Source organism: Sphaerodactylus townsendi, linkage group LG02 (assembly GCF_021028975.2).
Source record: "Sphaerodactylus townsendi isolate TG3544 linkage group LG02, MPM_Stown_v2.3, whole genome shotgun sequence".
NCBI lineage: Eukaryota > Metazoa > Chordata > Lepidosauria > Squamata > Sphaerodactylidae > Sphaerodactylus > Sphaerodactylus townsendi.
The window spans coordinates 126,805,857-126,819,501 of record NC_059426.1 but is presented as its reverse complement, the minus strand read 5'-3'; the positions used below and the strand labels follow the sequence as shown (position 1 = coordinate 126,819,501).

General features: G+C 41.5%; 1 protein-coding gene across 2 annotated transcripts in view; it reads right to left on the bottom strand.

The window, feature by feature from the left end:
- The window catches only part of CCDC9B (coiled-coil domain containing 9B), a 90,799-nt gene that overhangs the window by 15,933 nt on the left and 61,221 nt on the right, over positions 1 to 13,645 (bottom strand). For both annotated transcript variants that reach the window (XM_048484266.1, XM_048484267.1), the window contains 2 exons: positions 2,654 to 2,711; positions 841 to 1,580 (listed from right to left, as the gene is read on the bottom strand). In XM_048484266.1, coding sequence (XP_048340223.1) covers positions 873 to 1,580; positions 2,654 to 2,711 — 766 coding nt within the window. In that variant the 3' untranslated portion in view covers positions 841 to 872. The remainder of the gene's footprint in view (positions 1 to 840; positions 1,581 to 2,653; positions 2,712 to 13,645) is intronic.

Below are 13,645 nucleotides of genomic sequence, written 5' to 3'. Positions count from 1 at the left end.
AGGAAGTTCTGCTCAGAGAGCTGATAACATCACCTTTGAGGTGAAACAAATGAGACTTTAGCTGGCCCATTTGTTTAGTCAAGTACATCTTTAGGCCATGGGAAAAGGTCAACTGCCCTCTCCTTCCTGCCAAGGGTTGTAAACCACAAGATGCGTGTATCCCAGAACCTCCGAGAAGGCTTCCATGTGGAGGGAAGGCAGTACCCTTCTCTGATGCTTTTAGAGAGACTTTTACAGAGGAGGGCTAATGACTGCTAATAATCCCCCCATAACCAAGACCGGCAGTTTGTTCCCTCACACTGCTAAAGTTGTCTGAGATGAACTGGCTGTGGATGGTTACAAATGGCTTCTCTTGCAGGGAGCAAGGAAGGCAGGGAGGAGAGAGATATGGGGATGGAAAATAAGAATGAAAGAGGAAAGAAAATAAAATGAACTTGGCAAGTGACCATGTTCTTGGATAGCTTTGATTAATTTCAATGGCATTTTTGCATTTTGCAAAAATTTTGCATTTTTGCAGTAGAATTTCCTGGATGATGATGCTTTTATGCATATTATCTTAGCAATCTTAAGCCTTGAGACAGGCTCTAAATCTGCAAATGTGTAGGTAAGAGCCTTCAAGTTGCAACTGACTTATGGTGACCCTAGCAAGGGTTTTCAAGGCAAGGGAGAAGCCGCTGCCTACCTCTGCAGAGCCTTCCTGAGTGAACTCCGTTCCAAGTACTTACCATGTTTACCTTCCAAGATCTGACTAGATCAGGGCATCCTATGCTGCCTCCCCTCCCCCTTAAAATTACATACAGACATAAAAATGCCATGTAGAACGAATTAAGATGCACTCACCTTCATGCTCTTGGAGCTCAGCAATTTCTGTCTCAATTTTTTGCTTCTGTATTGCATGTCTCAGGTTGGTCCTGTTTGTTGTTCCTTATTTTTGTTCCATCCTGTACAAATGTATTAGTTCTGCCTGGGATTTCTTGATTTGGGGAACAGGATTCCCTGTGTGCAAGGCAGGCAGTGCCATCACTTTTTTTCTCCGAGATTCTTTGCCTCTTGAGGCCCACATATTGGACCTCTTCTTCTATTTGTCTGGCTATTGACAGTCCTTGGCCTTCATCATCTAGTTCCGCCTTTATCTGCAGGTTTTCTGCACACTCCTCACTAGGGTTCGTGTCAGAGTATACATTTCTCGCTAAGTCATCTTCTGTAGAACTGATTTCCTTCATGGCACATCCAGCAGCCTGCACTACATTCTGGGCCACCCTCTGGCAAGAGCTGCTGTTTGTACCGAGGATCTTGGAGGATTGATCAGTCCCAATTATTGCATTACTGAGCTTGGATTCTAACTCAGGATCATCCATGCTGAAGGGAGACATTTCCTGAGCAAAGCACTTCCTGGTCTTTCCATTGGTGCCCTGATCTTCATCTGCAAACAGACTCTTTCCACTTTTTTGAGCTTGTGGCATGAGAAGACTGTGGTCATCATGGGCCTCTTGTGGCTTAACATTTTTATCTAACACTGTGGTGCAGTTATGCTCACTGACCTGAGTATGATTCTTCAGTTGTTCAATTCTAGAGTGTCTCTAGAATGAAAAAAAAATATTCTGCTTAGCTCTCCTTAAGTTTTTATGTACCACAACATAAGACTACCCACCCAAAGTCATTGATATCAGTAAACACCTATTTACTACTCTTTACTAATGAGAAAGATAAGCATATTAAAAGAATGTCACTATGTTAAATAAATAGGATTATATTGACTGCCTCCTTATTCATCACCACAGCACGCTGAACACCCTCTCTCCAGTCTGTCTTAAGATATGTTTTGAAGACCCCTCAATATGAATTAACTAAGCCTTCACAGCTTATAATCACTTGTCAACATAATTTCTATGCTTCCAGAGCACCACAATTAGCTTTCCCCCTATGCCAGTGGTCAGCAACCTTTTATAATTAAAAGCCAAACAACATCAGCACTTAGAGCAAGAGATCAACAAAGAAAGCCTATTTGCATAATTGAAAATATACAACATTACTGAATACTGACATGTTGATTAAAAATCTATGAAGTTTCTGCAGCCCATTATTGATTGTTGTGAGTTGTTTATTAGAAAGTGGCACATACCAGATCTCACATAAGAAATAAATATACGCTGGAGCACTCTGCATGTTTTAGTTATAGGTGCACTAGCATAGATCTGTACATGATTTGCATTTGGCCTACTGGTGCCTGTTTGCCTTCTTTAGGTCCACAAAAATAATCCCCAGCCTTACTCTAGCATCTCACTCACCCTTCCAAAATATAGTAACAAACATTTCATTTTCTTTTTAAAAAGCCACAGCTGGTTCTAAAGTGAGCCACATTTTGCTGTGCTACATCTATGTCCCACATCCATGAATGAATGGTTTCTCTCACATTGGTCTTTTTCCTTCTTGGAGGCTAGTGAAACCAATGGGATCAAAAGGCCTTAAAGAGACTGACTGCACACTTCACAGCATGTTCTAGTTTGGCCCTTGAGGACTGTGAGTAAAAAACAAGGGAGTGGTAGGGCGACGAGAGAATGAATGTAAAGTGCCAGGGTAGTTTTTAGCGCTGTGAGACATTTACATTATCTAGCCTGTTTTAAGCATTTGAGAAAATATTCCATAGCTTCACCTGGTTTTCAGGATCATCTTTTATAAAGGACAGTTCTTCACCTTCTTTGGCATCCCATCTATAAAGCAATAGACAGGAGTTTTAGTTCTTCAGATAAAAGTTAATTAAAAAAAATATTCTACCTTTCCACTGAACTGATGACTTGCAACAACTAATTTAAAACACGAATGTTGTGTGGTTTCCGGGCTGTATGGCTGTGTTCTAGTAGCATTTTCTCCTGACATTTCACCTGCATCTGTGCCAGTCACAGATGCAGGCGAAATGTCAGGAGAAAACGATACTAAAACACGGCCATACAGCCCGGAAACCACACAGTACCCCAGTGATTCCGGCCATGAAAGCCTTCGACAATACATTAATTTAAAACAGTTTAATAATCAGAAAACAATTATGTAAGAACAGGACAGAAATTGAAACCAGGAAAAGAACAGCCCTTTAATGAGATAAGAGAGTCTTCAAAACTCTTGGCTCCCTCCTAGAGAAAAGTTAGTTTGCCTGACCTCAGATTTGGAATTGTAGGACTCAACCTGCTTTCTTGGCCCAAGGAAAGATTATTCTTGTAGATAATATGATTTGTTTCTGGTTTAAGAGAATGGGTACAGTCAGCTAAGAAAATTTATTGCGTTGTTACCCCTACATTACACTTCTTGTTTCATCAGTCCAAAGATGTCAAGGAGAGCAACATATATTGTGCTAGGACTTAAGGGATAAACTAGATGTGACGGTGTCTGTGGGTTTGATCCATTTTAATGCCTAATAAGGTAATTTAACAATGATGCAGTGCAGCAGAATGAGTTGCTCTTGTCCCCCCTCCTACACCTTTTCAAGTGCAGAAACAGCATCTTTATCTGTGCAAAGTACCATCAAGTCATAGCCGACATATGACAACCCAGCAGGGTTTCAAGGCAAAAGACTACCAGAGGTATTTGCCAATGTCTTCCTCAGCATAGCAACCCTGGTATTCCTTGGTGGTCTTCCATCCAATAGTAACCTGGGCCAACTCTGCTTGAACAATCCAGCTCAGGGCGAAACAGCATATTTAGAAAAACCTAAATATAGCTTTCCTTTTTTTTTTTTACAGCTTCCTCTTTTCCCTGTTGTGGTTGCTTCTCAGTGAAGTTGATTTTTTTTAAAAAAATTTGGGGAGGAGGCACTTCACTAGGTTTGCAAAAAAAAATGTGAAATCTAAAAAAAAGAAAAGAAGGGTTCAACACCGCTTTTCCAAAGTATAAAAGGAGCACCTGTAGCTTTAAGCAAAAGATTCCCTCGCTGGCTGTTGCCAAGCAACCACAGTATTACCAGAAAGTGGACCTGGCCCAGTGTCCAGCACTACAAAATGGCCACAGATTTCCTGGGCTGTTGGGGAAGGAGAGGCTGCTGGGGGAGGAGGAGAGGGAAAGCTTTTGTTAGATGGGCAGGTAAAGTTAGGTTGGCTGTTGGATGGGAAGGATTGCCAATAGGGTTGCCAATTTCAGGTAAGGAAATACCTGGACATTTAGAGGATGGAGCATGGGGAGGTGGAGTTTAAGAGGAGCGGAGCCTCAGAAGGTTATAATGCCATAGACTCCAACCTCCAAAGTAGCTATTTCCTTTATGGAAACTAAGGCTGCCAGGTGTCTGGAGAGCATCCAAAATTCAATTGGTCTCCAGATGACGAAAATCAATTCTGCTGGAGAAAACTGCTCTGAAGGGTGGACTCTATTACATTTTACTCTGCTGAAGTTGCTTCCCTCCCCAAACCTTGCCCTCCCACAGCTCCACCCCCAAGTCTCCAAGAATTTCCGAACCATACAGGGAGTACTGATGTCTGTAATTGGGAGACCCATTGTGCTTCCAAACGATCTCCAGGTCATTCCTGGAGGTTAGCAACTCTAGAAGGAGAGCCGGAAGCAAAAAAAAAGGAAGGCTTATGGGGACATGCAGGAAGGAAAACTGGAAATAGTGGGGAAAGGAGAACTGAGATGTCTCCCACAAGTCCCTCCAAGTTCCACTTGTACCTTCTGTTCCAGACACTCTGAAAAGAATGAAATGAGTATATCCTGTTACATTTTCATGAGTGTGAATTGCTAGCAGTCTGGCTTTTAGGGGGTCAACTTCCATCCCTGATCTCTAAAAGCTAAATCTCTGAGTACTTTTTTTATCTGAGTACTTCTTTTTATCTCTGAGTACTATTCTTTTTAGTACTGATGTACATTCATGAACAATAGAGCATCATGCAGTGCATAAACGCAAAGACACATTTCACATTCAGCAGTGGCTGATAACTTGCTGTGGGACAATTATATTTTTCTAGCATATCTTTAACGAACAGAACCATTCTGCACCTTCCTGGCTTTTAAAACAGTAAATGGCAGCTTCTTGCAAAATTAACTGCCTACAGACCCCAATGAGTGACTGCCACCTCAGCACTGACTCAAGAATTAATGGTTGGTATGAGAACACGGTCCCTATTTTAATCTATGAAATGTTGCTGGGCCACAGAGAGAGAGGAGGGGGAACACTCTGCTCCCGTTTATATGCAAATTAGAAGCAAAAAGAAAAAGAAACTGTGCAGAAGGAAAGTGCCAAAACGGTGAAATTTAGTAATACTTCCTCTGCTCCAACAATCAGATAGTTTTTTGCAATAAGAAATTCCCTTATCTCCTTTAATGGCTGAGCTTGTTATTTTGAATGAATTACTAATCTTCTAACCTTTCTTATCTTGTTGTTTCAGTACTTTGGCAGATCTTGAAAAAGACTGAACTCCTGTTACATGGTAGGATTTATTGTGCATCACCATTTCCAACCCCAACCATATTTCTACTCAAGTGAATGCTGAGCCATGCACTACTTGTGTGTTCTTGTGACTGAGCCACCAGTTGCTTGAAATAAATGGAGGAACCTATTGACAAGTTGGCTTACTACAGTAAGGCAGGAATCAAATTGATTGGAGGTTTGCTACACACAAACAAACCAATTATTGCTGTCAGGGGACAGAAGGTTCATCTAATTGCAAGATTTTCACCACAAACTGTACTCTTTGCAAGCAGGTCTTATTTTACCCATCTGCAACATGCATTGGTACAGTCCAGGGAGGACCCCTGTGGCACAGTGTGGTAAGTTGGAGTACTGCAGTCAAAAGCTCTGCTCATGAGAAGTTCCTTTTAGGCAGTGGTGGGATCCAAAAAATTTAATAACAGGTTCCGATGGTGGTGGGATTGAAACAGTGGCGCCTCCGCACACACGCACCTCCAGTCCCTATTGGGCAGGGAGGTTGCTTTAGTAACCCCTTCTCGGCCCTCCGAAAAAATTAGTAACCACTTCTAGAGAAGTGGTGAGAACTGGTTGGATCCCACCTCTGCTTTTAGGTAACCAACTCAAGGTTGACTCAGCCTTCCATCTTTTTGAGGTTGGTAAAATGTGTACCCAGCTTGCTGGGGGTAAAGTGTAGTTTACTGGGGAAGGCAATATCAAACCACCTCATAAACAAAGTCTGCCTATTAAACATTGTGATGTGACATCACTTCATGGGTCATTAATGACCTTGTGCTTGCACAGGGGATTACCTTTATTTTTACTACAGCCTACAGTCCAGGAACAGTTTTACCATTTCACTTGCTGTTAGCATGAATTAGACCTTACCAAGGCAGCTTATTATGGAATGATGACCAGTTCCACCACTGTGAGCCAAGAATGTGCCCCCTTACGTGTAACAGTAACAAAACAAAGGAAATTTAACAAACAGTGCTCATGTTTATTAAAGACTGAAACAAAAGAGTAGGCTATCTGAAGTAAGATTTCATGTTTTAAACTGTTTGAATTGTTTTAAATTGTATGTAACTGCTGCTGGAGTTTTAATATGTCTAAGTTATGTTGTTTGAGTTGCTGTTGACAACAGCCATGTTGTGAGCCGCCTCGAGCCCTCCGGGGAAGAGGCGGCCTAGAAATCTAAAATATAAATAAATAATGTTCTGAAGGGAAGGTCCCAGTAAAAAAATAAGGCTTGCAATAGAAGATGCTTCACTGTCCTACCAGCAACAATTAATAAGTCAAGGAGGGACACGACTGCCACCATTTTGTTGATTGTGACATGGGAGAAGAGGCTTTCAGTTGAGGACTTCCCCCTTTTGGTTAGTTCAAGAAAAAACGGCAAAAATAGCAAGGGAGGAGTTAAAGCCTCTCTTGGCAGGTATTTATTCCTGTCCCATATTTTGAGTAGCCATTACAGGGTCACCAGTGTCCTGCAGAAAAGTGTCCTGTCCTGTATAGTAGTTCATGAACATCTGGAGTGCCATAGGTTCACCACCACGGACCTATATAAACACACCAGTGTAGGTGACGCATCATTCAGTTTGTCTTTCTATTTTTGTTTGAAAGATTTTCCTTTTACCTTCAGGTAAGTCTTTCAAAACAGTTCCTTAAAACACTGACTTCTAGACAATCCTCTCCACTTGATCTGTCTAGCCCATATGTTGCTTCAAAGAGCAGGAATTCCCGGTATATCTCTGGAAGCCAGTTCCTCTCTTTATCTCTACATTAAAAATCCCACACTCTCATAAATTTCCCTGCTTAGCATCTGAGAGGGGTTTTTCTCTTTCAAGTTAGAATGAGTGATTTGCTAAACATATATAGGGCAATCCTAAACAGAGTTGCACCTTTTTAAGCCCTCTGTTTAAGACTGCACTGTTAGTTAAGCTGTACATATATTCATTGCCAATATAAGGTCCCGGTCAGAAGCATATCTTAGGGAGGGGTGTCTCATGGCCCAGGCGCCGTTATTCTAGGTCACTTGAGGGGAGCATTTGGCTACCCCTTCCCCTCCCTTTCCCCACATTTGGCCCACCTGCCTTTCTTGCTGGATCACTGTCGGCCTGCCTGCACACTCTCAGACTCTTTCAGTCACTGGTCAGCAGCCCTCTCCCTGCCCCGCTTCCGTTTCACTCCCCCCCCCGCAAGGTCAGGAAGAGAAGCAGGGTGGGGGCTGCTGGCAGGTCACTAAAGGGCTTTCTGCACAGCAGAGGCGACCTAGGTTCTACTCGTGTCTGCGGAAATCGTTACCTGAGCTCGACTCTTCTGTTACTCCGCACAGCAGCCAGGTCATCCCTCCGGACTCGAGTTCAGAGGGCGGGGTTACCTCCACGCGTCTTTCGCTCCTCATTCCCGATTGGCTGCCATGTGTGTGTGCGTCCCTTTTTTTTCGTTTTGCCACGTAAGAGCTACATTGACAACGTCACAAAGCACCGATTTCCCGCCTGTCACAAACTGGCAGGAATCTGCATTTTCGCAAGCCTTCTCTGTCGGAATAGAACGAGCAGAGCTGAGCCATTGCTTCATGCACAAGAAGGGGTTTTTTTTGAAGGCGCGCTTTTCGCTGCCGTGAGTCTCCCATTCTGCACGTGGCCAAAATAGTGCACTGTGATTGGCTGGCCGGGAGAGTTGAGGCGAGGGAGATTCCGCACTGTTCCGGCTTTGGCTTGAGTGCAACCCGGGTTCGGCAAAAAGTTGTACCTCCCAGTCGAGCTTGAAAATTTGACGGGGGGGGGGGGAGCAGAGGCAGACACGAGTCGAACTCTACGGCTGTGCAGAGTACCCGGGTCAAACCTACGTCAAACTAAGGTCAAATCCTACAGTGCGAGAGGCCTCTAAGAGAGTCTAAGAGTATTTATTTTATTTATTAAATTTATAGGCCGCCTCATCCCCGAAGGGCAAGCTGACGGCAATCCAGCAAAAAAGAAGGCAGTCCACACAGGCACCTCCCTCCCACAGGCTAGGAAGATGAAGCAGGACAGATGCCAGTGAGTGAGAGTGTGTGCAGGCAGGCACTGCTTTCTTGCTCGCTGCAGCTCTCCCACCCGCCTGCAGCTGATCTCCTGTTCACCCATGCCCACAGCTGCTTGCAGCTGCTCTCCCATCTGCCCCCCTTGCTTTACCCCATGCTGCTTCACCCCTTGCCACTTCTTCTGAAACAATGGGAAGCACACAATTTCAGTGGCATCACTAGCATCACTTCAATCTCTGGCATCTCCAGTTAAAAGGGACCAGGTAGTTGGCAAAGTCCTCTTTCTGATACCCTGGAGAGCCTTTGCCAATCAGAGTAGGCAATACTGACCTTGATAGGTCACTGGTCTAATTCAGTACCCAGCAGCTTCATGTGTTTTGCAGCAGAACTCTTGTTGCCTCATACAAAGTAATAGAGAGGAGTACAGAAATAATCTTTTTTAGAGCTCCAATGGAGCCTTAAAGTACAAATATAGCAACTCCTGCTCTCTAAAGTCATTTATGCTACACATTTAGTACAATATAGCTTAATTGTGTGTGTGGGGGGGAAGACAGATTAAGTGAAATAGATTTAAAATCAGTTTACATTATAATATAATCATTTTCTAAGGATTAGACAAGCATATTTACTGAAAAGAATACAAAAATATTAATGTATTGCTGATTTTAAAAGAATTAACTCCAACACAAAAAAAGAAATCACATAGGCATATGCCTGTAAGTGTATGATCAGATCACATTTAACCAGTCATATGGATCCAGCAATGACTCTCATCTGGAATTGAAACAAATGCTAGCCATCTTATTGGTGAAATGTTTCCACTGTGGCTATAATGAAACTGTATAAATTGCATGATTTTGTCCATGTGTGAAAAATTCTGAAATTCAAAATCATAGCAGAAGGATGGCAATGTGTCAAAAACTAATCTAGTGTTTTACAGCACAATCTGAATAGAGCTATACCCTTCTGAGCCCAATTACTTCAATTGATTCGTTAGACTTGCTACACAGGGAAGGGGGAAGTAAAGAAATCATATCTGTTATAATTTTATACTGCTTAGACCAGACAGTGGAATTTTGCAAGAAAAAAAAGGCAAAAACAAACAAACCCCAAAACTAAATCTTGGTGATATAGTTGTTAGAAAACACCAAAAAGAGCAGTCAAGACCTTCTCTCTTCTCTTGGTATACTCACTAGCAGTGTACAAGAAGGACTTAAATTTTCATTGTTCAAGCGGGACTTCAAGGGGAATTTGTGTTTTCAACCCTGAGCAAAGGACGATCAGTTGCTTTCATTCTGCTAGTTCTTTATCCAATGTTGCATTCATTCTGCTAGTTGCATTCATTCTGCTAGTTCTTTATCCAATGAGCAAGCTAGCTAAATTCAGAGTGTGGTAAACTGCTGCTTTAATCTCTTTCACAGAATTAACTGCTAATAATGTACTGAACTATCATTAAATTAAATATATAATTCACATTAATTGTGAGTTGGGTTACAGGAAATAGAAAAAGGAACCCCTGTCTCCCAACCTCCTGATCAGAATTGCCGCTCAACAACTCTGAGAAATGCAAATAGACGTTCAGGATTACAGCTGAACTCAAATTCTCAGTGCAATTAAGCCAGAGCAAATATAATTTGTTTGTTTCATTCAGCTTCTTACATTCGTGGTATGATGGATAGGAGGCCCTGAAAAGAAAATCAGCCACTCAGATGAGCCTCGGTGATCTCAATAATCTCCTCGTGCACCACAAAATGTACCTCACACTCACTACCTGCAACACACCTGGAAACTGAGGGGAAGGTTTACAGTTCAATATGAGCCTAGATCTCAAAAATCTTGGGAGATGGGTATGTCTCCTAATTAGGGAAAAAAAGAGGCTTGTCACACATGGCCCTAGGGCAGTGGTGGCGAACCTTTGGCACTCCAGATGTTATGGACTACAATTCCCATCAGCCCCTACAATTGGCCATGCTGGCAGGGGCTGATAGGAATTGTAGTCCATAACGTCTGGAGTGCCAAAGGTTCGCCACCACAGCCCTAGGGGATTTAAGGCTATTTGCCTGAGTGATATAGTCTATTCTTGAAGCAGTTAGTTATCCATTTTACCCTACAGAGACTATGACCTCATCTACATTTGTAGTAGTCACAAATCTGCCGTGGTTTCAGGAGGAAAAGATTACTCAGAAGGAAAGAGTTGCTCAGGGGTGATCAAGAAGAAGAGAAGAAGAGGAGTTTGGATTTATACCCCGTTTTTCTCTCCTGTAAGAAGTCTCAAAGTGGCTTACAAACTCCTTCCCATCCTCTCCCCAGAACAGACACCTTGTGGAGCTGAGAGTTCTGAAGAACTGTGACTAGTAGCCCAAGGTATACACTTCTTTTTAAAAAATATTATAAATATTTATTAAAACATTGCAAATATTGATTCATTTTTGAAGGCTAGAAACAGCTGATTATGGTGGTTAACAATAACAATTCATCTGCCTTTTGGTCAATTGTTACTTCTGGAATGAGAGTTAATTATAACATTCCTTATTGCATTGCACCAGTGGAGTTGGTAAAGTATTTTAGTTCTCTTTTCTGCACAGAGCCAAATTCAGTGTTAACTATTGAACCTGAGCATCTCCTTGTCTGGTGTCCAGTGAGACCCAAACTTGTGGTGTAGCTCATTTCTCATTTGTGTTCTGGAAAAGCTCCAGGTGTAGATTTAATTCCAAATGACTTATTTAAAGTTAACTCTGGTGAGTGGGCTGAAATTTTAACTCCAGTTTTCACTATAACTCCTCTGGCCCTTATTCTTGGAAGCAGACTATTATAGTTCCTATATTTAATAAAGGGAATAATTCTGATCTGGCATAATATCATCTGATTAGTCTGTTTTCTTGTTAAGGAAAATGATATTTGTCAAATGTTTTGTTGGCAAAATTTTAGGATGGAAGCAAATCTTTTTTAGAAGAGGATATTGCCCCATGAACTTCTGTTTGATTCTTTCCTATCTAATAGACAATTACCCCCCAGAAGCAGATTCTGGAGTAAATTAAGGCAATTTACTATGGACAGGAGGTTATTGTGGCAGACTGAAAATATCCATGCTGGCCAGAGCACACAAGTCTGCTGAAGTATGAAGGACACCTTGTCTAAAAACTTTCCAACTGAAAAGGGAGTTTGCTAAGAATGTTTATCAGCCCCCTTTTTATTTCATTTTTATTTAAATGATTTGTCTGCTTCCCTTGATAAAAACTGTCATCCTCCTTGTTTAACTAATCAAGAGATCCTACTCTTATTATATGTAGATCAACATGGTTTTGTTCTCTTGCTCCCAGAAGGTTATAAAACAAGTTTGCTAGCTACTGTTACTCTGAAGGTTTAGAAATTAACTACGGTATATTAAAAGCAAAGTATTACAATTGTATAAGAAAAGGAACCCTCCTGTATACTGGTGATCGATTGACAGTATTCAGATTCAACGTGGAAGAGTTTATGTACTTTGGGATACTTTTTCCTCATGGTTTGAATTGGTAATTTCAGCAAAAGGCTATGTTGAAGAAGACTAAATCTTAAATCAAAGGAACATTAATTTTTTCAGGTCACGAGGTATTAAATTCTTGCGGTGATTCATGTTTTTAATATGAACATTATTTCTATTTTACTTTTGGAGGTGGCCATTTGTATTCAACTGGTAAATGAATCTTTTGATCTTTCTTTAATTCATTTTCTTCAAAAATTGACTAATGTTCCTAAAAGTGTAGCTGGAGTGCCATTATATGCCAAATTGGGTTACAAATCCTTGGAGGCTAGAGCTTGGCAATTGGCTTTTTGTTTCTATTTTAAAGTTTATTTTTATTTTTAAAATAGTTATCCTGGATATTTAGCCTCCTGGTTTAAAAATTTTGACTCAAAATCTCCTCTCCTTGGTTTAAGTGCAGACGTTACTCAGGGACTTGGTCCATCAGTTCTAAATTACTTTATTAGGAAACATGTCCTGGAGAACTGTGTGCATGTTTTCGTGCCTGCAGGGTTTGCTTGGAATTTCCCCACTTAGATCACTGGCTTTTTATACCTCTCATTTGTCCCAAATTATTATTATTCTGTCCCAAATTATTGACTCAGTTGCATGAACAGCCCACCCTATTATGGATGGTAGACCCTTTTTCAGAGTGTGTGTGATTGTTCTTTAGTGAAGAATGGTACCTTGGGACATATTTTATTGGAATGTTGGCCTTGTATGCAACTCTTAGGAATTGGTTTTTAGTGTACTATTTGGACAATGTCTCCTTTTTACCCCACTTTAAGATAATCTTACTCATTGAAGATCTATCAGATAAAAGGAGTGAGGTTATCTTATAGTAGGGTAAAAAGGAAATTACTCTCACTGTTGCTAAAGTTGATTATTGTTTGGGCATCAAATCTCAAAGATTATATTTCTCAGAAGAACATTTATGGTTGCTCAATATATTTGATCAAAAGAGCTTTAATCAGATGAAAGGAAAGGTACCGAATGCTGCAGCCAGAATGTTGACTGGAGTGGGTTGTTTTATTCTGTCTTCACTGACTCCCAATTTGCTTCTATGCTCAATGCAAGGTGCTGGTATTGACCTTTAATGCTTGGAAGCAGCATAACATCAGGATTGCCTGATCTCCTATGAAGCTACCTGCCCACTCTGGTCCTATTTGGAGACCTTACTTCAAATGCTCCACCATCTGAAACTAGATGGTCCTTGGGGGCAACCCAAGAAAGCACCTTTTCAGTCATGATGCCAAAACTTGGAAACTTCTTCCCCAGGTAGATCCACCCATCTTCTTCATTCTGGCACCACCCCCACCCCCAAATAAACACTTATTGGCCCTCCTCCCTGGTTGTGTTGTGGTTGTACACCTGTATGTTTTTACTGTGTTAAATATCTTACATTCCTATACATTTTTACTGCAGTTTTAATATAATAATATATATTATAAATGTTTAATTGCCTTGGTGTTCACTGCCGTGGAGCTCTACTTGGACTGAAGGGTAGCATATAAATGTTTTAAATGAACAAACAAAGAAAATGTGGGGAATTACATCTTGATCCACACTGGGGGGAAGATCTGCAGTGACTGGGGAAAGCGTGCCAAAGGCAATGCAGTGCTGCCTCCAAAAGGATTTCAAGTGGTGCAGAAAGGAGAAACATCCAAAAACCCTCCTGCCGCTCTAATAGGCCCACAGGCCAAATAGGCTCACAACACAATTTCCTGTGGCG